Below are 27,969 nucleotides of genomic sequence, written 5' to 3' on the forward strand. Positions count from 1 at the left end.
CTACATCGTTCATTTAAAATTACTATTCTGGGAAAAGTTAGATAAATTTTACTAGACTTCCAAAGGAGTTCACAAAAAAAAAAAAAAAAAAAAAAAAAAAAAAAGGTGAAGAATTCCAGAATCTAGACTCTTTTTCAGTGATCTCCTATAGGATCAATGACCAAACTGATTTAGAGATATACTCTAAATCAGTATATCTATCTCTAAAGTCCTGGCCCTAAAGTGTTGAAATACAACTTCAAATGGACCAATTTCCATCTAGAACCCTAAACCCAGATGGTACATGAACATGGTAAATTCAATATCTCCAAAACAGAACTGATTCATTTTTTGCCTTTGGACACTTTTCAAAACTTTTGTTTGTTTGTTTCTGTTGACATCATGATTATCATTAGGTAATCATGATTCTGATTACTGAAATTTGCAAACTTAAGAACAATTCATGAACCTTGACTTTCACTCACTACCTGCCTTCTTCACCCCCCAAATATCCAAATTTTTTTTTTCTCTTTGGCGCCAAAGAGAACTAGAAACAGATAGAAATGGCAAAAACGAAAACTTAAACAGTTTGCTCAGAGGAAAAATTCCTTAACAATTAGAGGTATCCCAAAATGGAGATAGGGTTCATTCACTAGTCGTCTTCCATTAAAAAAAAAAAATAAATAAATAACCATTTATCTGATAAATTAGTATGGAGAACTATTTAAAGTAGAGGTAAAAAAAAATGTTCCTTTCTAATTCCTTTTAATGTTAAAAACCAGCATTTATAAGTACAATCTATTCTACTTTCAAAACAGCTCTTAAATTTATACCCTTCTCTACATTAATTTAATGAAGTGATAGTTGTGATAAGTTGTTTGTTAGAAACAGAATAGTGATTCTCCTGTGTCACTCTTCACATATAACTCAGGGATAAAAGGTAATCTCAGATCAAATTTATACCAAATGTGACTTCAATGGCCTAGCCATACAAGATATAATGATCCTCTCTTCAAATGATGGAAACAAAATATAGGGTTTGTAGTTAAGAGGGACAAAGCAGGACAAGATGATTGAAGCATCTGATGCTAGAATATAGCTCTATCTGAAAATACTTTGAACATTAATTAAAAATAAGAGATAGAGAGGATTAATGCTTTAAGAGTAAATAAACCCTTTCAGTGAAATAAATCAGGTAACAATAACAAATGATCATAATAATCCATTGTTTGAATAAGAAGTCAACATTTGACAAAAATTACTAGAAAAATTAGAAAATAGTTTGGCAAAAACTAGGCATGGACCAGCATGTCACACTATATACCTAGAAGAGGTAAAAATAAGAAAATGATTTCACCATATAAGGTGATATTATAAGTAAATTAGAGGAGGATGGGGAAAATATACCTGTCAGATCAACAAATAAGTCAGAGAAGAGTTTATAGCCAAACAAGAGATAGAGAGGATCTTAGGAAGTAAGATTAATAATTTTAATTATATGACATTAAAAAGGGTTTACACACAAAAAACAAATGCAGCCAAAATTGGAATGAATATATTTTTTATAGCAAGCTTTTCTGATAAAAGCCTTGATTCTCAATATTTGGGGAATTAAACCAAGTTTATAAAAATAAGAGCCATTTTCCAGTTGGTAAATGGTGAAAGACAGTTCTCTGGGAAGAAATTCAAGTTAACAACGATATTTTTTTAAAATGCTCCAAATGACCAACCAGAAAAATGCACACTAAAACAAATTACCACACACTCATCGGATCAGTAAAATTGATCCAAAAAAAAAAAAAAAAAAAGAGGGGGAAATGACCTTGAAGGGCCTACAGGAAAACAGGCACATTAGTGAATTGTTTATCCAACCATGAATTGGCCAAAGTTTTCTGAAAAGCAATTTGGAACTATGCCAAAAAGTTTACTAAACTGTACAGATATATACTTTGATCCAGCAATATCATTATTAAGCCTATATACCCTAAAGAGATTAAAGAGGAAAGGTACTCCACATATTAAAAAAATATTTAAAACAACTCTTTTCACAGTGACAAAAAATTTAGAAACTAAGGGGTATTCACAACCAGCTGAACAAATGAATTGTAATGGAATACTATTATATTATTAAAAATTAAAGAAGAAGCTTTAGAGAAACATGGACTGATGCAGAGTGAATTAAGAATCTGGGGGGGAGGTTATATAATTTATGAAACAATATAAAAATACAAAATTTCAAAGTCTAGTTAATCATGATTAAGGACCAAACACCAAACATCCTATCCATCTTATAACAAATAATGAACTAACATGGATAATGTGCCAAATAGTTTTGGACAGTGCCATTATATATGAGAATCTGTTTAGTTTGACTATGTACATTTGTTATATACAAATTATACTACTATGACAAACTGCCTTTCTTGTGAAGGCTTGTGTACATGACTGTATGCACACATACATACGCACATTCATTTTAAATGGTAGTAAACATAAATGTATACATATATATTTAGATACATCAAAAGCTGAGAAATTTATGCATTCATATGCACATATAGATCAAAAGCTGAGAAATTTATGCATTCATATGCACATATAGAATGCTAATTCTGAAGAAGCTGAGCCCTAACCTAATAAGCAGTTATTCCTCACATGAGACAAATTATTAAAAAACTGTTCCCAGTTGCTATTAAACTAAGTTCACTGTTTACTAGTAACACAATCGTATTCATCTATGTATGTGTTATCTTAGAAACATCCATAATTGTTTTTTCAAGTGCCTCACCCACTTAATAGACTCAAAGAAAATATTAGAGAAATAAGAAATGAGAGATTAACTGATACCATATTTGAATGTCACATGTACACAACAGCTCTGATTAATACAGTACTTTTAGTTTTACAAAGTGCTTTCTCCCCAAAGGATGTTTTGAGGTAAACAGGAATGATATTATTAATAGTCCCCATTTCACAACTGAAATTCAGAAGTAAAGGAACTTCCCTTAAGTCACACTGCTAATAAGCATCAGCTAAAATTTGAACTTAAGTCTCTTGATGGCAAGTTCATTATTCCAATCCCTTTCAAATATTTACATTAATAATTTCAATCCTGAATATAGCCTTATTTATATTTATGCTATAAATGAAGGTAAATTTGTTATTAAATTAAGATGACAGTCTAAATTCTCATCCACTTAGCGGTCATCATTTATATTTTATATAGCACTAGAGTTGTCTCTTGAGCTTATTAAGAATTATGATGGGGGGGATGGGAAATCAAACCAAATGCTGATAGACAATTACAAATGGCATTCTATGTACAGAATGAAATACACCACTCAGTAAAGATCTATAAGATCATTTTTAAAAACACAAGCTTCCATATATCATTTTCCTCTACAGATACAGAATGAGAGAAAAATGCCTTAAAAAAAAAAAAAAAAAGGTACTATACCTTTCCCAATTAAGTCACATCTGGAATACTATGTTCAGTACTACATTATACATTCTAAAAACATTTTACAGTTGGCCCATGACCAGAAAAATGTAGTCAAGATGATAAGAGGGCTTAAAATAATGCCATATAATCAATAGTTAAAAAGAACTGAGGTTAGCCATCATCATCACCATCATTACAATGATGATTTCAAAGTACTTTATCATTTGATGTTTGATTCCCATAACGACCTTGAGGTAGATGCCATTATCCCCATTTTACAGATAAGGAATCTGAAGCAGAAAGAGATTAAGTGATTCTTCCAGGATCAATCAGCTGGAATATGCCTAAGGAAAGATTTGAACGCAGGTATTCTTTATTCCAAGTTCTGAGTTCTATCCACTGTGGGAACCTAGAAACTATCTCCTCTTTCTTCCCAACCAAAAATAAAACAAAACAAAACCAAATAAAAGCCAAGAAAACTTTGGGAGTTATGTGTTGGAATCCTTACGAAGTGTTAAGTCATTAGAACTGATAGAGACAATAATTATCTAATTTAGCATGGCAGTATGATTGATCTTACAAGGAGATGTTATGGGCCAGAACTTGAAACAAGGTGATAACTCAATGGAATTGAGGGAAGCAATGCTTGTGTGTTTGGGTTTGCACCTTTAAGAATTCACACATTAGAGCTCACACCTTTGAGAGTTCACACATTAGCTCACACGTTGGAGTTCAGAAGTTTGGGAGATTCACAAATCAAAAACCCACAATCCCACTCTCTCAGAGGAAGAGTCAACCTTTGGGTTCACACCTTTAAGAGATCATATATAAGAAGTTCTTAGAGACTTCAGTCAGTCAGTTCAGAAGATTGCCAGGAGTCAGAGTTGAGCTAGAAGCAGAAGCTGCTAGAGGCAAAAGAATAGCAACAAGAGCTCTCGGAATCAAAGAAAGCTCAAATGAGTTCGGTTAAGGAGATTTTCAAACTAGAGACTGCAGTCAGGCAGAACTGGGGATTCGGGAGAGGCCTCTAAGAAAGCTAACTGGGCCCAAGGAAAGAGACAAGACTTAGAAGGAGAAAATAAACGTTTGGATTTTATCATTTGACTGCATTTGAAGTGATTATTACTATTTTTTTTGAATAACTTTTTATTGACAGAACCCATGCCTGGGGAATTTTTTTTACAAAATTATCCCTTGCACTCATTTCTGTTCCGACTTTTCCCCTCCCTCCCTCCACCCCCTCCCCCAGATGGCAAGCAGTCCTATACATGTTGAATATGTCACCATGTATCCTAGATACACTATATATGTGCAGAACCGAAGTTCTCTTGTTGCACAGGAAGAATTGGATTCAGAAGATAAAAAATAACCTGGGAAGAAAAACAAAAATGCAAACAGTTTACATTCATTTCTCAGTGTTCTTTCTTTGGGTGTAGCTGCTTCTGTACTTCTTTGATCAACTGAAACTGAGTTAGATCTCTTTGTCGAAGAAATCCACTTCCATCAGAACACATCCTTATACAGTATCGCTGTTGAAGTATATAATGATCTCCTGGTTCTGCTCATTTCACTTAGCATCAGTTCGTGTAAGTCTCTCCAAGCCTCTCTGTATTCATCCTGCTAGTCATTCCTTACAGAACAATAATATTCCATAACATTCATATACCACAATTTACCCAGCCATTCTCCAATTGATGGGCATCCATTCATTTTCCAGTTTCTGGCCACTACAAACAGGGCTGCCACAAACATTTTGGCACATACAGGTTCCTTTCCCTTCTTTAGTATCTCTTTGGGGTGTAAGCCCAGTAGAAACACTGGATCAAAGGATATGCACAGTTTGATAACTTTTTGAGCATAGTTCCAAATTGCTCTCCAGAATGGCTGGATGTGTTCACAATTCCACTAACAATGTATCAGTGTCCCTGTTTTCCCACAAACCCTCCAACATTCTGCATTATCTTTCCCTGTCATTCTAGCCCATCTGATAGGTGTGTACTGGTATCTCAGAGTTGTCTTAATTTGCATTTCTCTGATTAATTATGACTTGGAGCATGTTTTCATATAGCTAGAAATAGTTTCAATTGTTTTGTCTGAGAATTGTCTGTTCATGTCCTTTGACTATTTATCAATTGGAGAATGGCTTGATTTCTCATAAATTAGGGTTAATTCTCTATATATTTTGGAAATGAGGCCTTTATCAGAATCTTTGACTATAAAAATGTTTTCCCAGTTTATTGTTTCTCTTCTAGACTTGTCTGCATTAGTTTTGTTTGTACAAAAACTTTTCAATTTGATATAATCAAAATTTTCTATTTTGTGGTCAACAGTGATCCCTAGTTCTTCTTTGGTGATAAATTCCTTCCTCTTCCACAGGTCTGAGAGGTAAACTATCCTATGCTCTTCCAATTTATTTATAATCTTATTCTTTATGCCTAGGTCATGAACCCATTTTGACCTTATCTTGATGTACGGTGTTAAGTGTGGGTGTGATTATTACTTTGAATTGAAACTAAGGCTGCCTCCAGAAAACCTCCCCAAGAAACCTGCACCCAGAGAGAACCATCACATATTTTTAAAAAGAAGAACACCACAGTTATGATAGCAAACATCAAGTATCTGAACAGCTCATAAGTGGAAGAGGGACAGATACTGTCCCATTTAACTCAATTCAAGATGCATTCAGGGATGTATTCTCTAATGACAGGGGGGAGGTGGGGGACTACCATGACAGAATATCATAAACTGTGTCAAAATTTTCTATTAATCATTTTTCTTTAGTTTTCTAAATACAAGCAAGAGTGTAATCTGGAGGAACTGGGTAAAAAATGACTGTAATGTAAAAAACAAGGCATCAAAAAATTTCCCTTCTTAGCTAAGATAGAGAAATGCATCTTTTCTCTATCTTCACAAATTTACTAATATCTTACCAATACTGTAGTAAAAGAATTGGTAACACTTTAGAAATAGCAAATAGGAAATGGTTGTAACTTGTATGCAAGTAATACAGCAATCTTCAGAATTGTGAAAAAAAATCTAATTTAGGTACTTAGAATCTAGGGATTTATAAATGGCTACTTAAGAACCAAAACATAGTGACCCTCTCTTGGAGAAATTATATATTTAGTCAACTAGCATTGATTAACTAACTATCTTCTTATATTACAGGCAATGAACTGTACAAGTGGGAAACCTGTTTTCAGAATTCTTTGGTCAAGTTTCCTTTATTCTAGTTTTTCTTTTAGCCCAAACTGATTCTTAATACTTCCACCAAATTAACTTGACCCGTCCCCTTAGTTGTGCCCAATTTGTCAGAACTAGTTGAAAACAGTAATGATGATTATGATGATGGTGGTGATGATTATACTAGCATTTATTTAACACTGTAAATTTTACAAAGCCCTCGACATGTCAATTGATTTGATCCTCATAAAAATAAGATTCAAATGTTATTATTACACCCATTTTACAAATAAGAACATAGACACAAAAATTAAATGACTTGCTCAAGCTTACAAAGCTAATAAGTATCTGAGGCAAGATTCAAAAGCAGATATTTTCATGCTCCATCAATTTAGCAAACTAGCTGCCAAAATAGCATCTTTTTAATAAGCAAATCTAGGTTAAAAAATATTTACAATTAAGCCCCCAAAGTCTCTGAACTGTTCATATCTTTTGTTTCTGCAACACTATTATTAAACATATATGTGAGAAAGAGCTAGGACAGGAGAAAAAAGGAACCATTTGAAAAGAGTATTAGAGCAGTACTTTTATGGTAGCAAATGCTGGAAACAAAACAGGAATCCATCAATTGGGACAAAACTAAATAAACTGTGACTTAGGAAGAAAATGGAATTTTATAGTGCCATGAGAAATGACAAAAGATGATAGATTCAGAGAAACCTGGAAACAAATGTACACAAACTGACAGAGTAAAAGGACTAGAAGTAGAATAACTTAGAAGATGGTAACACTAACAGAAAGAAATGCAACTCTCAAAGACCTCAGAACTCTGCTCAGAACCACAGTGCCACAGTGTCCTGAAAAGCCTGATGACCAAATAAGCCTCCTATATCTTGACCAGTGATGGACTAAAGTTGTAGAATGAGATGAACATTCTCAGACATTGCCCTTTGGGGAGAAGGGGAATAGGGGAAAGAAGATGACAGAGTTTTCCATCCAAGGAAAGCTTCTAACTCTTTGATGGGGATTAGGTACAGGAGAAAGTTAGTAAAAGTGATAGAAGCTCAAAAAAATTAATAAAATATTTTCTTTATAATACATAGGAGACAGACATACACATAAAGCAGTTTTATTTTCTACCTTAAATTTTATAAATACAAGTACAGATAGTTAGATATATTTATTTTTTTAAAACCTAATAAGTTCACAGTTTCTTAAACAAGCCTTCTTGTTTCTTTCTTATAAATTGAAATGTTTGTTGATAAGCAAGTTTGCAATAAAAAAGAAAAATATTTTTAAAATATATAGGGGGCCTTGATTGTCAATCAGGATTCAGGAAAGTCAAGTTATAGTATAGAGATCTCTGTTATTTTGTGGATAAGAAAGATCAAATGAAAAAATGTTTTGAAACAGATTTTTGAAGAAAAAAATTTTTTTCATGGAAATAGGATGAAGTGGGTTTAATTGGAAAGAGTAATCAAATTATATAAGATAGTTTGTCTATGAACACTGTCTCAGTAAGAGTTCTTAAATTGAGGTTAAAATGAGAAGTAGGGTGGGGGTGGCGAATAGAGTGAGCACTTAAGAGAAAAGTGTACTTAGTGCAAAGAAAAGATTGAGACAAAAGTTATCAAATAAGCAAAATAAAGTTAGCATTAACCTTTGAGGTTAAAATGACATTTTCCTCAAAGAACTCAGAGATTTATGGTGAGAGGTGCTAAGAAATTTGCAGAAAGTAAATAAAAGAGCTTCAAATTTACAGAGGGTGACAACCAGCTGTGCTCAATCATAGCACAGTGTAATGGGAAAGACATTGAACGGGGAGTAAGGAGCTCAGAGTTCTTAAGTGCTGGGCACTGAGGCCCACATGGAGCTTAGGCTTACACTACAGAATATAAACTTCTGCAAGGAAGAAACTATTATTTGTCTTTGTCTTATCAGTACCTAACACATGAGAAAAGGTATACAGTAATATAATGCTTATTCAAGTTATTTTCCTCTTTATATTTTAATATCCTCATCTCAGATCTACTAACTGTGGACTGTGGGGCTCTGCACAAGATATTTAACCCTTTTGGCTCAGTTTACTCATCTGTAAAATGAGCAGGAAAAAGAAATAATAAACTGCTCCAGCATCTTGCCAAGAAAACCCCAAATGGGGCCACGAAGAGTTGGAGTCTCTGGAGTTATGGAGTCATGACTGAAACAACTGAACAACAATCAAAAAAGATGCTAAATTTGAAAAAAGAGGACCTGCAGCTTCATTGAGATGAACAGCAAAATGTTGGACTAGATCAGCAATTCTTAATCTGGGATCTGGAAACAAATTTTAGGGCATCAGGGAAACAGTATGGGGAAAGAAGGACACGGTTATTTTAACTAACTTATGGTTTCCTCAGAAATCTTATTATTAAAATTTTATTTGAATATTACTATGAGAAGAGGAGCACAAGCCTTGCCTGACTGACAAAAGGCTCCAGGTCATCAAACAGGTTAAGAACATCTAAAGTAGATTGATCTGTAAGGTATTTCTCTACTCTAACCTATCACCCTGAGTATTGATCTGAAAAAAAAAAATGAAGATAATCATGCTGGTAAAGCCTACATATCACAGGATGGATGTAAATCTTAAATGTGAACATTATTCTTAGAAAAGGGAAAAATATACAAAAACCTGCATACAACTTTCAAAATAATGCCTCCTGCTTTGTACTGTGGAAAGATTAGCTTTTTTTAAAAAGGAGACAACCATCTGAATGGTTAGCACTATCAGTAGGGAGAAAATTTTGAAATTTTTCACAATTTAGGAATGGAAGAGTATCAACATTTCTTTATGTACTATGTTAATTCCAAACCCAATCTCTGGTCAGCAAGGGGAGACTAAAATCTATGCATATCTTCTATCTGCCATAAAACTTGGACTCAATTCAAACATGTGTTGTGACCTGAAAAAGTTGTTTTTGTTTTTGTTTTTTTTTTTCCCAGACAATTACATTGTTTTCATTTGAAATTCTAAGTGCTCTCCCACTCTCTCATCCCTATTTGTCTTGGGAGGAATGGGGATAGTAAAAAAGGATTATACAGCATGGAATTCACCCAGGACTCAAATCTGGTTCCCTTTCCTCCCCAGAATGAGAAAAAATATCACTCATCTGTTACAAAGCAAGCCTTATTACTGTCTACCATTCTGAAATTCACAAAAGATGAGGCATTCCCAAAATCCAATTATATAAGATCTATCCATATTATAATTATAATTCAAAAAATTAATTCATTCCCTGACCTCACAAAAATTCTGGATTGAATAAGGTCACTTTCAGAGTGGAATGAAAATGAACGTTTTTGTATTTATGATACAAAATGTATCAAATTATCACTTCCTAAAGAAAGGAAAACATGTGGCTTAGTGGAAATGACACTGAGAGACAAGAAAGCCCCATGATCAATTTCTTCTTCTTCTTCTTGATCAATTTCTAACTGCTGGTATTTACTAGCTACGTAACCACGGACAAATTACAACCTCAAGTCAATTTTTTGAGCAGTAAAATAGGAATCAGAACTGTACTGCTGATCTTTCAGGGTAGCTGTGAGCTCAAAACAGACTTGATAGCTGTAAAAAGCACTTCACAAGCCTATTGTTAAATAAGGTAGTATTATTCATCTATGTGTTACCCAACGGATATTATTGTTTAAATTGAAGCAAGCTCACAATAGTTTTATTTTGACAAATTCACAATACAACATGAAACAAATAGACTCACCACAGAATTTTACAGAAAATGTTTTGGAAATAACTGACCAAATACATTCCCATTCATTTTATTGTTCCTCATTATTTACATCAAGAAAAAGGATCTACTGAATGGGAGAAGACAACTAGTCTCCTCTAAAATTTCTCTCTCCCTTCCTGCCTGCCTTCTTCCTTCTTCCTCCTTCTCTTCCTCTCCACCCCAACCTCATCTTTTGCCAAATCTCTCTCTCCCTTTTTCGTCTCATTCTCTTTCCCTTTCTCTCTCTCTTTCATATACACATTCTGAGGATTAAAGACAAAACTTAAACAGTCCCTAACCTCAAAGAGCTTACATTCTTTCAATGGAAATAAGACAAATGTACATGGGTGTCTATATGTACCCATATGTATATATACATATATGCCCAAAAAGGAACCTGCCCATCTGTATATTATGTAGATAGATATCTATAACTACCTACACATATATGTGAAATAAGTGCAAAGTAACTGTTGGAGGCAGTAGGGCAGATGTGGGAAATACTAGGAGATGCACAGGATGTGCTTCATGGGAAAAGTGAAGTCTTAGCTTGCTTTTGTAAGAAACAAGGGATTCTGAAAGGCAGCAGTACATAGGGAAGGAGGACATCCCAAACCTGCGATATGGCTTGGGAAAAGTACACATAGGCAGGAGATGAAGTGTGATGTTGAGAAATAAATTACAGTAAGGAAGAGACTTGGAGGCAGGGAGACCAGTTAGGAGGCTACCCCAAGCAGAAGATATTATCTCAAAAGGTTCTTGTCATTGTTTTATCAAGAGCTCAGGAAAATTTGATATATATAGATAGTGTTTTTTTTTCTTTAAAAAGGGGGATGGCAGGTAGATGTCACAGAGAATAAATAGCGTGTTAGATCTCCTCTACTTGAATTCAAATTGAGCCTCAGACACTGATTAGTTGTGTAACTGGGCAAATCATTTAACCCTGTTTGCCTCAGAGTAGAATAAAACAATTGAAGAACAAAGTGTTTAAAAAAAAAAAAAAAAGACAACCCTATTCAGAGATTAACACAGTACCTACCACATAAGTAGCCACTTAAATATGGAATAATTACTATGTCAATTATATTTCCATCTTTACAAAAAATTAAAAAATGGCTAGAGAAGGTATTTTATTGAAGTTTTAAAAATTATTTTCATTTTTACATTTGAGATTGAGACAGAGATAAAATAATAACATGGCATGAAATCACATTTATATTGAGAATAGCTTTAAGGTTTGCAAAGTGCTTTACATATGTTACCTCATTTTTTCCTCAACTCTAAAGGAAGAAGGGAGGTAAAGCAGCATGCCAGGGTCACATACAGCTAATTTAAGTACCCAAGACAGAATTTGAACTCAGATCTTCTGGACTCCAGTCCAGCATTCTTAAATTAGCACAGGAGAATAAAATTCATACAAAACACAAATACATAAAAACAAATAGTTTATATCTTCTCTCAGGGTAAATGTTCTAAAAGGATAAAACAAAAGTAATATTGAATAACTTTTATCTCTTATCGTTTCTTTCTTCTTGCTCATATACAATAAATAGAAATATATTTCAATTTTATTCAATTATATAGAAATATTGAGGAGGCAAGTGGAGATAAGGAAAAGAAGTAAAAAAAGAAAGCAAAAGAGAGAAAGGAGAAGCAATCAGACAATTGAATAAATAAAGCTTTGGTTTAAAAAGGGTCTTAGATATCTCCAACTTAATACTGACTGTCCTGCCCTACAACCACACAAGATCTTCCCTCCCATAAATTCATGGTCTCTCAAATTCCCAATCTTACCTCAGACAGAAATGGACATACCCCTTGATCTCAGCATCATCTACAACTGTTCTTAAATGCCTTTATTAGACCATAGTTTATCATTCCATCTCTCTTTATGCTTCATTATTCCTAAAACTAGTTTTCATCTTTATTGATTCTTCTAGTCCCTCTATCCTTCAATGGATGCCCCAAACCATAACCTACTCTCCCTCCTGCCTTCCAAATCTTCACCTTCCCTCCCTCCTCATCTTACAGAGTAATTATGAAAATCACACAAGATAATGTATTTAAATCATTTTGCAAATTTAAAGCGATTTATATGTCAGTTATCAAGTCTTAGAAACTTACCATTCTGGACCATGAAACTTGAATTTTACTCCAGGTACTTACCCTAGCTATGTGACCCTGAATAGAATGATTGATCTCTATGGATCTTAGCCCATGTCTTAAGTGGAGGAGGCTCGATTAATCGGTGCACCCAAGGGCCTTGCTAACACCAAAGTTCTATATTAAACCTGTTCAAGATTACTTTAGTTTTTACTATTTCTTTTCTCCTTATTCCACTGCTGCTTCCTATCAACACTTATTGCTGAATAGTGGTAGCATAGGGAAGGCAAGCAACCTAACTGACTGGATCCATTACAAATGTGTTATCTATTCCCAAACCTCACTGCCCTGAGGTAATCCTTTTTTTTTTTTTTCTGCCTCATAAGTCTATACTGCATTCTCCATCCCAAATCTTCCCTTCCCTCCTCAAGTTTTCCATATCACCCCTTTCCTTCAATTCTCTCAGCTGAGAACTTCCCCCAAAAAATAAATTTTACTTAAAAAAAACAGAAGTTATTTTTAGCAAAACTCTCTTTTCCCTCTCTTTTTACATTTCAAAATTTCTTGGTAAAAAAAAAAAAAATCATCTTTTTTTTTACTCCTATCTCTAATGAAAAAAAAGAAGCTTTTCTCATCAAGTCTATCAGTACTTGTATATACTTGTTTTCAATACCAAACATCTCCTTTGACAGACTCTCCCTACCAATCAGTTCCTTTCTAATTTTCAGTAGTTTCCTATTTCCTACAAATACACAAACCATTTTTTTCCTCTTTCTTAAAGAAAACAAAAATCCTACCATTCTCTCAAATGAATGGTGAGTATCTCTCCTCTCTTTCACAACTCTGTGCTGCTCAACTTTTTTCAGTCTAGCAAATGAAAACCCTCCATCCAAAATTACCAATGCTCTCTCAATTGTTCAATCCAGTGATCTTTTCTGAGGCCTTTTTGACTTTTGACTTCTGCTGATGACCTTTTCCTAGATATTTTCTCCTTTCTGGGTTATTTTATCATTGCTCTCTTGAGCAGCCTCTTACTTATCTGATCCTTCTTTAGTTTTAGTCTTCAAGGCTAACTCATAGGAATACTCCCAAAGTATTACTCTCAGTCATAGTCGTCGTCCTCCTCCTCATCACCATCACCTTCTTTTTCTTCTTTTTCTCCTCTTCCTCCTGCTTCTTATTTCCCTCTTCTTTCTTCTCTCTCACTCTTTTATTCTTCATATTTTAACCTGGTCTTATCTTCAGCTCTCATTAGTTGAAAGATCATGTCTATATAGTTAACTTTACATTTTTCTCTGCTGGGCTCCACCCAATTAACTGCCAATTGGGAAACTTATTCTGCTTATCCTAAAGGCATCTCAAACTGAATAGTCTAAAACAGAAGTCATTATCCCCTCTTTAATAACTTCACTATTTCTGTTGAAGGCATTATATCATCATGGTAGTCACTCAGGTTCTCATAATGGAAGTCATTCCCAACTTCTCACTTTTCCTCAATCTATTTGTCCAATTGACTGTCAAGTCTTGCTTGAATAATAAAGCAGAAAGAGAGACTGATAGAAGGTTATGGTTTAATAAAGGCATTTAAGAAGAGTTGTCCGTGATGGTGAGATCAAGAAATATTAACTCAATCTTTATATTCTCCCTACTCACACTCCAACCATTTTTCTATCTGCCTCTCATCATCTGGCATCTAGCCTATTAAAATAAGTTAATTATTAGCTTCCCTGTATTAAGTCTCTGTCTCTATTTCCTCCCTCTCTCTCCCTCCCTCCTATTTCCCTTTCTCCCTCCCTTCTCCTTTCCTCTCTCTCTCTCCCCTTCCTTCCCTCTCTCTCTCCCTTCCTCCCTTCTCTTTAATCCATTTTACTGCCAAAATATTATCCCTAAAGCCCAAATCTGCTCATGCTATTTCCCTGCTCAAAAAACTCGAAAGGTTTCCAGGTGCCGGTTATATAAAAAATAAACCTGCTAAACATAAAAAGCTCTTCAACAAACTGGTTCCAACCTCTCCTTCATGACTGATACCACAATATCCCCCCTTCACATATTCTCTATGTCTGCCAAAGTGACCTAATCACCAAAACCAATACATACATTCCATCTCTCATCTCTGTGCGTTTTTTAACAGTTAAATTTTACTTCCCATTTAAAGATTTCAACTTTCATTTCCCTGTCTATGACGGTTTCCTGTACTGAATCAACCTAACTTAAATGATTCCCAGAGCACAGTCTTGAAAAGTGACCTACATTTGGTGCCATACAGATCCAAGCATAACAATGCCTGAGTTGAAGGCAAGAAAAATATGAGGCATATAGAGAGTCCAAAAGAAGTGACATGATTGTAGAAAGGGAGACTATGAGGCATACATGATTACAAGAATAAAAATAACAATGTTTTCTGTTGTTACTGATAAATTTTTAAGTATTTAACAATATCATAAAGATTTCAAATGATTACCATTTCTATCTTCACTCTACCTCTATATACATAATAATGATGGCTAACATTTATATAACACCTTCTGTGTGCCAGGAACTATACTAAATGTTATATAGAGATTATTTCATCTGATCTCCATAGTAACTCTGGGAGATATGTGTTATTATTATTACCATTTTACAGATGAGGAAACTGAGGCAAATGGCTTGCCTACAAAGTACAGTTAGCCCTCCCACATAATAACTTTCCCCATCATGGTTTCAATATATCACAGGGATGCATAAATGAAATGGAGATTTGGGGAAGATTCTGTGAAAGCTACAGATGACATGGATCATATGACCAAATACTTTTTTTTAACATAAAGCTTTTATTTTAAAGCACATGCATAGATAGTTTTCAATATTCACCCTTGCCAAACCTTGTGTTTCAATTTTTTTTCTCCCTTTCTTCCCCCCACTCCCTCCCTTAGATGGCAAGTAATCCAATATATATTAAATGCATACAATTCTTCTATACATAGTTCCACAATTACATGATCAAACACTTAACTAAAATTTTACAATGGGATACTATAAACACTCCAGAAAAAAAGAAAAAATTCTGACTTCTCTGAATACCAGTGTAGGGCCAAAAGTTTTTATACAGATTGTAGGGGGTACTGCATTCCTAAACACCTCAGAAGAGTAAGGGATAACTGCATCTGAGGTCAAAGTGGAATTCAGCTCTTTTGACTCCAGGACTAGTACTCTTATTCACTGAGCACTCACCTGACCCTTATCAATCCTCTTCTCTTTATCCTGGTTCAATCCTCAGTATTTCATGCCTGTACTATTGTAATAAGTATTGTGCTCTACTTAAACTTCATCTCACTGTAATCTATTCTCTACTAAACAGTCAAGGAGATCTTCCTAAATCCTCCTCCTCAGTGAGTCCATTGGCTCCCTATTACTTCTAGGATCAAATAAAGTTCATTTGTTTAAATTCTTTACAACCTGATCACTTTCTACTTTTCTAGTTTTCTTATATTTTTCCCTTAACCTCCCCTTCCCTCACCATAATACATATTCTATAATCCAGTGATAATGGTTTTCTTACTGTTCCTTACAAAAGACACGCCATCTCGTGACTAAGTATGCCTTTTAAGTAGTGGTCCTGATGCCATAAGACTGGCCTTTCAGTACAACCCATATTTTAACAAGAATTCCCTCTCCAACATTCAACAAAAAGCTGTGGAGACTCTCCTTGAAAATGGTAATGGAAAGAGTAGCACTTCCTCCTACATGGATGGAATGGCTCCATTCATATTGTCTCACATCAAGCCCAGACTTCCTCCCCTTATGCAAAGCTCTGCAATCTGGGGCCAAGCAAAGAGAATCCACTAGTCTTTAGATGAATTATTCTTATTTGGGGTTAAGGAAACAAAGTAAACATTTATTAGATGCCTACTATGTACCAGTGCTTGACTAGAATTATCTCCCCTGATTTTCATAACAACCTTGAGCCAAAGGTGTTGCCCGTTGCTCTTTCCACTACACAATCTAAGTGCCCCATGAAACCAGGCTCAAAGATCACCAAATGATTTGTATATAGTCACATAGCTAATGAGGGGAAGTTCTAAGATTTAGCTCCAAATCTTTGTATTTCATGTCTAATATTCCTTCAATGCAGCATAGTGAATCAAGTGCACAAATAAAAGAGTTCAAATTTCATCTTTGACGCCCACTAGCTATGTGGTACTACTGGTACATTACTTAACCTCTCAGAGAATCTCAGTTTCCTCATCTGTAAAAATGAAAATATTGGATTTAATGGCCTCAAAGTTTGTTAATGCTCTAAATCTATGATCCCTTAGTATGGAAATATTTACAATATGCATACGATATTTAACAGAAATGTTTGAAAGTGCTTTTGTCCTTTTGAGGAGTAAAACTATGCTATCTCCAAACAGCCACCCACAGATCCACCAGTCACTGGCATATCAGGATAGAGAGAACAAATAGCATTCTGATTGATGTCTGATAGAGAAAACAAATACATAGTATTTTTTTGGTCTGGGCTGCCACAGCTGAGCCATAGGATATATTTCCAATATGCTAAGATCTGATGACATAAAACAGTAAATTCTCTGACCTCAAAAAAAAAAAAAAAAAAAAAAAAAACCTTCAATCTGCTAAATCTAAGAACCACTCACTGCTAATATTAAGGTAAAGATTCTCCTTTCTCTCACCTATTGTTCCTCTCTCCCTTCTCCTTCTCCCCCCCCCCACTCCCACTCAAATTCAAAATGGAAAAGAAGTATGGAGTTCAAGGTATCTAGGAGTCATTCATAACAAGAATCCAAATTCTAATGTAATATAATCAATGTAAAAGACTGTTAGATAAAACAATTCCAAAGCGACAAAGAATGGGAATTTTTCATCCACAGTTCGCAAGTACATTTTGACTTACTGAGTAAGAATATCTAAGTGTGACTCACATTCAGAATATAAATTCAAAGTCCATAAAGACTTGTTAGATATAATGCTCCAAAAAAAGGACTGATATTTTTCACATTTGCCATAAATATTGAGTTCAGAACATAGACATGACTCATAATTAAGAGTACAAACTCCAAACCTATAATATAAAGAACTCTTTGCTATATAATGTAAAGAACATTCCAAAAGGATGAGAGTTATGTTTTTATACTTGCTAAGCATATTATTTTATGTTCAAAAAGGTAACTAAAAAATGACAGACTTCATCCACTCCAGTGAAACAATGGAAAGAGTATCCCCTCTCAAAGGTCCCACCAGCCATTCTGTCCAAAAAAAGGAGACCAGATTAATAATTTAATTAACATGTTATTGTTCAGTCTTTTCAACTATGTTTGTTTCTTTGTGATCCTAGGGGTTTTCTTGGTGTAGTTGGCCATTTTCTCCTCCAATTCATTTTAGATATGAGGAAAGTGAGATAATCATACAGGGTCACACAACTAGTGTCTGTTACCACATTTGAACTCAGATCTTTTTGACTCTGGGCCAGGTACTCTATACATTGTATCACCTAGCAGCCTGATGTGGTTTGATACAGAGCTGTTTTCTCTCAAGTTATTTTATTACAATGTGATTTTCTTCATAGCTTTGCCAGATTTTTTTCTGGGTATAGTTTAGAGAGATAATATCAATGCATAATAATAATAGCTTATTTATTTCAAGAGGAAAGCACTTTTGCAAAATGTTTTACATACATTCAGCATAGCTTAGGCATTCACTGCTCTCATGTATAATGGGGGAAATTGAGGTGTGTTAATTTGCCCAAGTTCAAACTGGTAGAGTATTCAAATCCAGATCCCATAGACTCCAACATTTAAAATTATTCCCAATATTCTATGTTATATGATTATTTCTTTTTTAAAAACAATCATGTTAAATACCTGAACTGTGTTTCTTAATATAAAGGTTATAGGCATCATTCCTGTATATACATATATGTATATGTCCCTGTATATATAGGAGTGCTGCATTTGTGGTGAATTATGTCTCTGCTACTTATTACTTTTATGAAGCCTCTTCACTTCTCTCATTTATTCACCTACAAAATGTGAGGGTGTTGACTAGATAAAATGGCCTTTGATGTTAATTGTTAATATTTGTGGTAATTAATGGGTAGTTTGGTGGTACAGTGGATAAAGTACAGGACTTAGAGTCAAATACACTTATCTGAAGAAAGTTAAACATGACTGAAAAACTGAATGACAACAACAAAATAAAACCCTATCCCAAATCCAAAAATGCTAAAGCCTCAGTAACAGAAGAGGGGAAAAAAAACACAAGTTTTTTACAACAAAACTCTTTATTTTAAATGATAGAACTCATTTAGTTCACAAATCACTATATGCTTACTTAGTGGATTTTTGTATGTGTTCTAGAGAAACAATCTCTCAGAGTACAATTGTAATATAGTAAATTCCACTCTTTAATCCTCCTTCATTAAAATCCTGTCTAGGTTTGGAAAAAGACAGTCATTAAAAAAGAATATCCACTGAGATACAAAGTGAACAGCAGAAAGCTCTCAACTACAATCCATTCTAACAAATTGGGTGAAACCTAAGAAATAGCTAGTATTTGTTTTTCTCTAGTACAGGAAATGAGGACCAAAAACCGAGATGTTCTACTCTGATGGCGTTTTTAAGGAGCCAGGACAACACAAGATCTGACAGGTCCCACACCAAGCTGAAAAGGCTTCTCTCTTATGTCAATCAACTACGTAATTAAAATGTCTACTATGAGCTAGCCCTCCTAGGCAGTTAAGGGGCACCATGGACAGAGTGCTGGACCTGGTATCTTCATGAGTTCAAATCCAACCTCAGACACTAGCTGTGTCCTGAGCAAGTCACTTAAACTTGTACTCAATTTATTCATTTGAACAATGAGCTGGGGTAGAAATGGCCAACCACTCTCATCTTTGCCAAGAAAACCTCAAAAAGGGGTCATAAAGAGTCAAGCATGACTGAAGAATAACAAGGTGCTCTCCTAGGTACTATCTATTGATAAAGATAAAAAATGAAATTATTTTTTTTGCCCTCATTGAGCTCAGGTGCAATATTATTACACTGATGTCCAAAGATCTAGCTAAGTTCTGAGAGGCTCATGATAAAAAGGCTGGCAAGCAGTAGGTAGTAGTCAATAAAATTTTTTTCAATGAACCATGTTGACAGTAATCTCCTAAACCATGGATGGGTTGTAATCTGCATGAATGAAAAAATGGTTCACAGTTAAAAATCAGATCATCTAAAGTCCTAAAGGGAAGATAAAGTTTCAGAATGTATTATTTTATTTTCAATATTGTGTAATTAAAAACAAGTAAACCAAGAAAGAGAATTAATTTTGGCAAGGATTGGATTCCAATGTCCAGTAGAAGTTTCCTTCAACAAGAAACAGTTGTCATTTGCTTCTCCACAACTCCAGGTTCAAAAAATGCATCTGACATTATAGTATACAGCATCAAGTTTTGATGCCTGATGCAGGTGTCATGCTTGACCCAAATACTACTAATGAAGGGCATTATCTCATGAGATGACTCTGGTTTTTCTTCTTTTTAATTCACCAAGATTATTTTACAAGGAGGTAACTACTGCCTCTGAATTATTCTGAAGCCTTGCAAACCTGTCACTTCAAAAAGATACTGCAGTAAAGAACCCAACTGGAGCTTACCCTGGGTCTGTAACTAAAGAAAATGATAAATCTTTGTAACTGGAAGCCAGCTGCTTCATTCTTAACAGTGATTTCCTCCTCGCTACCCTTAACACCCTCCCCAACCTTCCCTCTTCTTCTCCTTCCTTATATTTTAGCTGGAATACAGCTGGAATAAATGTGACTCCTCTCATAAGATGTGCAGATGTTAACAGTTCTGTAGGACATCAAGAAACATTTCAAGAATCTCCCAAGTGCTGACTAAACTTGCTTGAATTACCCACACTGTCTCCTCCACATTCCTATTCAGTTCTATTTGCTTTTTTCTGAATGTTTTAGGGAGAAAAAAGTAAAAACCAATCTACTGATTTAAATGGGGAAAGAACAAAACCCTTCAAAATAAAAGAAGTGGGGGGAGGGGGGAGGGGAGAGAACCCAGCCAGAGAATGTAACTGAATAACTAAGCATAAATATGCATTCAGTAAAATAGTGTCCCAGACTACAGTCATCTGAATCTCTATTTAGGTATTATGATGCCTTAGCAACACTGATATTCTTGAGGAGATTTGACAAACTAATCAGTGCCTTATAGGCTAAATGAAACTAGCTGAAGAATTGTCTTCTGAGAAAACACAAAAATACCTTCATTTTCCCAAACATTTCTGCCATAATTTGTTGTCCATGTGTCTTCCAATGTCATCTTTTTATAATTCAGAAATTAAGTGCAAAATTCCTTGAATTAAAACCAAAGAATTTTGTAATTTTGAAATATAACTAATCTTTTTAAGTTTTTTTAAAATTACTATAGCCATCCAGAAACTAGGCATTGACCCACACTTAACACCGTACACCAAGATAAGGTCAAAATGGGTTCATGATCTAGGCATAAAGAATGAGATGATAAATAGATTGGAAGAGCATAGAATAGTTTACCTGTCAGACCTGTGGAAGAGGGAGGAATTTATGACCAAAGAAGAACTAGAGATCACTATTGACCACAACATAGAAAATTTTGATTATATCAAACTGAAAAGTTTTTGTACAAACAAAACAAATGCAAACAAGATTAGAAGGGAAACAATAAACTGGGAAAACATTTTTACAATCAAAGGTTCTGATAAAGGCCTCATTTCCAAAATATATAGAGAACTGACCCTAATCTATAAGAAATCAAACCATTCTCCAATTGATAAATGGTCAAAGGATATGAACAGACAATTCTCAGATGAAGAAATTGAAACTATTTATAGACATATGAAAATATGCTCCAAATCATTATTAATCAGAGAAATGCAAATTAAGACAACTCTGAGATACCACTACACACCTGTCAGATTGGCTAGAATGACAGGGAAAGATAATGGGGAATGTTGGAGGGGATGTGGGAAAACAGGGACACTGATACATTGTTGGTGGAATTGTGAACACATCCAGCCATTCTGGAGAGCAATTTGGAACTATGTTCAAAAAGTTATCAAGCTGTGCATACCCTTTGATCCAGCAGTGTTTCTACTGGGCTTATACCCCAAAGAGATACTAAAGAAAGGAAAGGGACCTGTATGTGCCAAAATGTTTGTGGCAGCCCTGTTTGTAGTGGCTAGAAGCTGGAAAATGAAAGGATGACCATCAATTGGAGAATGGTTGAGTAAATTGTGGTATATGAACGTTATGGAATATTATTGTTCTGTAAGGAATGACCAGCAGGATGAATAGAGAGAGGACTGGCGAGACTTACATGAACTGATGCTGAGTGAAATGAGCAGAACCGGGAGATCATTATATACCTCAACAATAATATTGTTTGAGGATGTATTCTGATGGAAGTGGACCTCTTCAATAAAGAGAGCCTTAATTGATCAAAGATGGACAGAAGCAGCTACACCCAGAGAAAGAACACTGGAAATGAATATAAACTGCTTGCATTTATGTTTTTCCTCCCGGGTTATTTATACCTTTTGAATTCAATTCTCCCTGTGCAACAAGAAAACTGTTTGGTTCTGCACACATATATTGTATCTAGGATATACTGCAACCCATTCAACATGTAAAGGACTCTTGCCATCTGGGGGAAGGAGTGAAGGGAGGGAGGGGGAAAATCGGAACAGAAATGAATGCAAGGGATAATGCTGTAAAAAATTACCCTGGCATGCGTTCTATCAATAAAAAATTATTCAAAAAAAATTACTATAGCCATCAATTAACTTGTCCAAAATCAATGCTTACACAAACATCTCCAGTTAATGGTTTTAGTCATTGTGCCAAAAAACTTGGCAGTAAATTTTCTAAAAGTTAAGAACCCTGTTGCCTAAGCATAGTGTGAAAGGGAACTAGATTCTAGAAAGTACCATGACACCATGACTCCCAGACAAGGCCTATCAAACTTTAATGATTCTAAAAAAAATTAAAAACTCAGGTAGGACTACATGCCTTCTACTTGAAGACCAGAATAAAATGGCTAAAAGAGATATCCAGGATCAGGATGACTGGTAATGGCTACTCTCAAAGTAAGGTCTTAAATTATTGGGGAACATATGATCTTGGTGATCTGGTGAAGACATTAATGAATTATAAGTCTTTAACAAACCGAAGAAAATGTAACCTTTAAGCAAAGTTCTAAATTATCAGTTATATGTATCTGGCAAAGATATGGGCAATGTATAAGGTATTTCATTAAACATGAATACTATCCATATATTTTTGGTCTTTTTGTGTTATAAAAAAGACACCAAATACCTGGCATTTAACAACTTTATTTTGGCTGTTTTCGTTTTTTAAAAAAATTAGTGAGCCTAGAAAAGAAATGGATTTCAAATAGCATTTTAACAACATGTACCTTTGGAGTGATTTTCTCCTCTGACCCAACCTTCTAATATCTCAATGATGGGATTCAGAGAGGAGGGAAGAGCCCAGCAGTGCAAGTGATACCAAGAACACATCTCCCAACCTTCTTACCAATACTCAAGTTCCTTCTCCCTCTCTTGGCTGGACATATTTCCCTTTCTACTCCCCAATTCCCACACCTGGAATAAGAAACCCAAAATCCCTTTTTAAGGCCTTTTAAAGTCCCTAATTGGATAAATTGAGAAGCACAAGGGAAGGAAGGAAATAAGCATGTTTTAAGTTCCTACTATGTGCCAGCAACTGTTCTAAGCATTTTACAAATATCTCACACTCACACTATCCTGGGAGGAATTATTATTACTATTATTATTTCATATTAGCAGTTGAAGAAGACAGGGATTAAGTGACTTGCCCAGAATCACATAGCTAGTAAATATTTGAAGTCATAGGCCCTGTGTACAGAACTTAGTTGCCACCCTGCACCTCCCTGCTAACTATAATCTTTCCAGGAAAATGAAGGATCTCCCAGTCCTATCCCTTGCCACCACACAACTCTGGCTTACCTGGCCTTACCTTATGTACCTCCTTAGGTATTGTCTTATGATCTACATATGTCCCTTAAGGAGCCCTGGGCCTTGTTATAATAGGCCCTTTAATCTGAGTCCTTCTTTAACTGTTGTCGCTCTAAATTACAATATGATCCCCCCAAAAATAGAGACTCGTTGTATTTTAATCCCCAGTGCTTAATATTGCACTTGGTATATAATGAGCACTTAATAAATAAATTTTCATTCATTCAGTTATTATTTCCTATACAGTGCAGTATAGGAGAAAAAAAAAAATTGGAATCAGAATACAAACTATTCAATAAGTGATTACAAAGCACTTACTGCATTCAAAGCAGCAGCCTGGCATAGGATTCAAAAAGCTATCCAGACTGCAGGGGGCTGGGGGAGGGGGGGCTAATTAAGGTCCTCCTTCTGACACCTGCTCCAGATGAGTCACTTAACTTTCAATGCCTCAGATAAGTGAGACTACATGTTGCAGAGAAAAGTGCTGATGTAACACTGATGTGACAATGTAAGGTATATACATCCAGCAATTACTTGCATAAAGCTCATAAGTGAATTCATGGGCATTAATGAACAAATCCCAAAAATAAATCTCAAGAGATACTTACTTTTGGAAGGAAGGGTATCTACAGATGATCCAGCAAAGGAGACTGAAAAAAGACAAATAAGAGGAGAACTAAGGTGGCAAAGTTAACACAGGGAGAGCATTATATCATGGAGGTAATGATGGAATAGTTATCAGATGCTGAAAAAGTCAAGCAGGATGAAGTCTGAGAAGAGGTTATTTTAAAAATTAAGAGACTATTGTTAGTCATTTTGGAGAAAGGATTTTAAGTTTAGGGTGAAGTTAGATGCCAGATTGTAAAGACGTAGAAAGGAAGAGGAAGAAATGGAGAGAAGTACCTTGTTTGTGAAAGAAAGAGAACTTTAAGATCTTCAGGGGATGACAAGATCAAATGAAATGTCTTTTTTTTGTTATTTTCAAAGTATGGGGGACACTTTAGCATGTTTGGAAGTAACAAGAACAGAAAGACATTTAGGAGAGATTGAAGATTAGAGAATGAGAGAGAAGAAACAATGATCAAAGGGACAAAAGAAAAGGGACTGAAGGACAAAAGTGGAAACTGGTTTTGGCAAGGTGACTGACATAGTCTTGGTCACAGACTAGGAAAAAGGAGAGAGGAAATGATCAAAGTCCACAGAGAAGAGGAAGTTCACAAATGATGGATTTTAAAGTAAAAATTAAGGAATGGGTGGTCTAGGAATATGGAGAAGAAAAGGAAAGTTGGAAGATTCTCCCTGTGAAGAGTCAATTAGGAAAGAATAAAAGGAAGCACTATATGCAACAATGAGGGTCCAATGAAATGAGATCTCATAAATTTTTAGTACACCCAGTTGGTAAGGTTGAATGATTTCCTCCCCAGCATTCAAACCCCATGGGGGTTAGGCAAGACAAGACAGATAATGGGGATAATCCAGATTTAAGACTTGGCAAAGCATAAAGCAGTGATAAGACAAAAGGTCAAGGGATTTAAGAGTTGAAGACAATATACAGATGAACAATTTAACAACTGGATAAAGATACTCAAAAAAGAAAAAATGAGAAAAAAGAAGAGAGAATGTCAGGACAAGAATGACGGGACTAGAGGTCACAGGGAGGAAGTTTGCACAAGTAAGGTACAAAGAAAAAAATGAAAAGAAAAAAGAAAAGCAGGCAAATGACAAAAGTAGGAATGACAAAATCCCAGGTGAAGGAGAGCACTCACAGGTAAGAGTGAAATCAAGGTTATGATCATCTCTATGGTAGCAACTAATAGCTAGAAATTTTAGGCTAAGTTATTTTTACCTTTCTTAGTGTTATTATTGGTAAAATGAACTTTCATTCATTCATTGTTTTATTCATTCATTCAGTAAACATTTCTATTATTAGCTTCCGTCAAGACAGAAAGCACAGTGAATAAGAAATTGTAGGACCGGAATTAGAAAGAAATGAGTTCAAATCAAGCCTTGGACACTTAATTTATATAGTGTTTACTATATGCCACTTTATAATTATTATCTCATCTGTGCTTCACAACAATCCTGGAAGGTGAGTGCTATTATTACCCTCATTTTAGTAAACTGAGACAGAGAACATAAGTCTAAGTTGTCTGTGCACAGATTTGATTTCAGGTCTCCCTCTATCTACTGTGTAATCCTATATAAGTCACTTACTTTCTCTGCCTTAGTTTCCTCAACTGTAAAATGAGGATGATAATAGCATCTATATTGCAGAGTTGTTGTAAGGAACAAATGAGATAATACCTATAAAGTATTTAGTATATATATAGTATATATAGTGCCTGGAACATATAAATATTTTTTCTCTCCCATGAGCAACCTCCTATTATAATGTATGGGTGACTGTGGTAGGCCCTAGGATGGATAGAAAAACAAAATGGAAAACAAAGCAACAGTCCCTCTATCCCCAACAAATTTTTATCCCCCAGAATAATAGTTTACCTTATGTACCTCACATAATCGACCACAAAGGATATTATATAAATTCAAAAGTCATTTCTTAAAACTCACAACTGACTTTTTGCTGCTCATAATTGATGCAAAAATGACAAAGATCACTGAGACATAGATGCTGCCCTTAATAATAACAACTAAATGCCTTACGTAGTTTATCATTTGACTCTTACAAAATTCCATGAAATAGGTATCATTATCCTCGTTTTTATACAGTTTTTATAGAGTAGAAAGCAAGGATAAAAGACGTTAAGTGATTTTGTCAGGTTCACATGAATGTTAAGAATTTGAAGCAATTTTTCAACATTGAGGTGATGCAGGCCAATTCCAATAAACTTGTGATGGAAAGAGCCATCTGTATTCACCTTTTTTGTTGTTGCTTGCTTGTTTGGTTTTTATTTTCTTTCTTACTTTTTTTCCCTTTTTCATCTGATTTTTCTTGTACACCATGATAACTGTAATTATACATGTCCAATATATGTTGAATTATTTGCTCTCTGGAGGAGACCTGGAGGGAAGGGGAAGGGGGAGATTTGGAACACAAAGTTTTGCAAAGCTAAATGTTGAAAACTCTTTGCATATACTTTTGAAAATAAAAAAACTATTATTATAAAAAAATCTGAAACAAGATTTGAACTCATGTTTTCTTAACTCTAAAATTGGTATTCTATCTATTGTGACACCTATAGGCCCCAAGGGACTTTTGATCTAGGGAGGATGAAAATGATGACAACAAGAATATAATTGCTTGAAACTTTGCAAAGTGCTTTACAATTATCACCTTATTTGATCCTCACAATAACTCTGGGAAGTAGATGCTATTATGATCATCCCCATTTTTAGATCAGGAAACTGAGACAAAAACAAATATTAAGTGAGTTTTCTGGCATTACACAGCTAGTGAATTTTTAAGGGCAGATCTGAACTCAATTCTTCCTAACTCCAAGTCAAGCACTTTATCCACTGAGCCACATATAATAAATGGTAGACTGTGATAAATAACACATCAGGAGGCAGGGAGATTAAAATAAAATTTATTTCTTAATCAAAATATACACACAAAACTACTTTTAAATTCTCTCTCTCTCTCTCTCTTTCTCTCTCTCTCTCTCTCTCTCTCCCCTACTTTTCTTTCTTCCCCCCTTCCTTTCTGTCTCTCTCTCTTCCTCCTCCTTCTCTCTCTCCCCCTCCCTTCCTGTCTCTGTGTGTGTGTGTGTGTGTGTGTCTGTCTGTCTCTCTTCCTCCCTTCTCTTCTCCTTTCTTCCCTCTGTCCACCCCTTCTTTCTTCCTCCCTCCCCGCTCCTTTTTGTTTCTTTCCCCCCTCCCCTCCTTGTCTTTCTCCTTCCCTTCCTATCTGTTTCACTGTCTCTGTCTCTCTCTCTCTCCCCCCTCTTCCTGTTTGTCTCTGTGTCTGTCTGTCTGTCTGTCTCTCTCTCTCTCCTCCTCCTCCTCCTCTCCTCCTCTGACTCTCTCTCACTCTCCCTTCCTGTCTGTCTCTGTGTCTCTCTCCCCCCTTCCATATCTCTCTGTCTCCCTCTCCATCTCTCCCTTTCTCCCTCCCCCCCCCCCCCCATCTCTGTCTTATCCCTTTCTCTTATTTCTCATAGCGGAAATACACTGTTCAGTCACAGCTTAGAAGAAGACATAAACAACATTGAAATTCACAAGCAGATCTCAAAGAGAGAACGCCTCAATTGGTATGCAAGTGATGGCTTCTCCCCCTGAATACATTATGAACCTGCAGCATGCTAATATGCCACGCTATCATAAGCACCATATGGAACAGTAGGCAGTACATGTCCCATCAAACCTCAAAAAGATGTATTAATGTTCATGCTCTTAAAAAAAAAAAAAAAGTCCCCTGCTTGTATCCCTAGACTTCCACATATCTTAGCATTCAGTCACTTTCTCCCAAAGCACAGTCCTCTAGGGTTGCTCATCTTCA

At 35.2% G+C, this 27,969-nt stretch overlaps 1 protein-coding gene across 7 annotated transcripts in view; it reads right to left on the minus strand.

Annotated features, from left to right (window-relative positions):
- RUNX1T1 (RUNX1 partner transcriptional co-repressor 1) overlaps positions 1-27,969 on the minus strand; it is a 174,899-nt gene that overhangs the window by 79,874 nt on the left and 67,056 nt on the right. The window contains exon 2 of one of the 7 annotated variants that reach the window (XM_051970842.1): positions 24,119-24,160. The exons of 5 other annotated variants lie outside the window; for them this stretch is intronic. In XM_051970842.1, the coding sequence (XP_051826802.1) occupies positions 24,119-24,160 (42 nt within the window). Of the gene's footprint in view, positions 1-24,118; positions 24,181-27,969 lie in introns of those variants that run through there. One more of the 7 variants, XM_051970838.1, reaches the window with a different exon arrangement.

The sequence above is a fragment of the Antechinus flavipes genome, chromosome 1 (genome assembly GCF_016432865.1).
Source record: "Antechinus flavipes isolate AdamAnt ecotype Samford, QLD, Australia chromosome 1, AdamAnt_v2, whole genome shotgun sequence".
Classification (NCBI taxonomy): domain Eukaryota; kingdom Metazoa; phylum Chordata; class Mammalia; order Dasyuromorphia; family Dasyuridae; genus Antechinus; species Antechinus flavipes.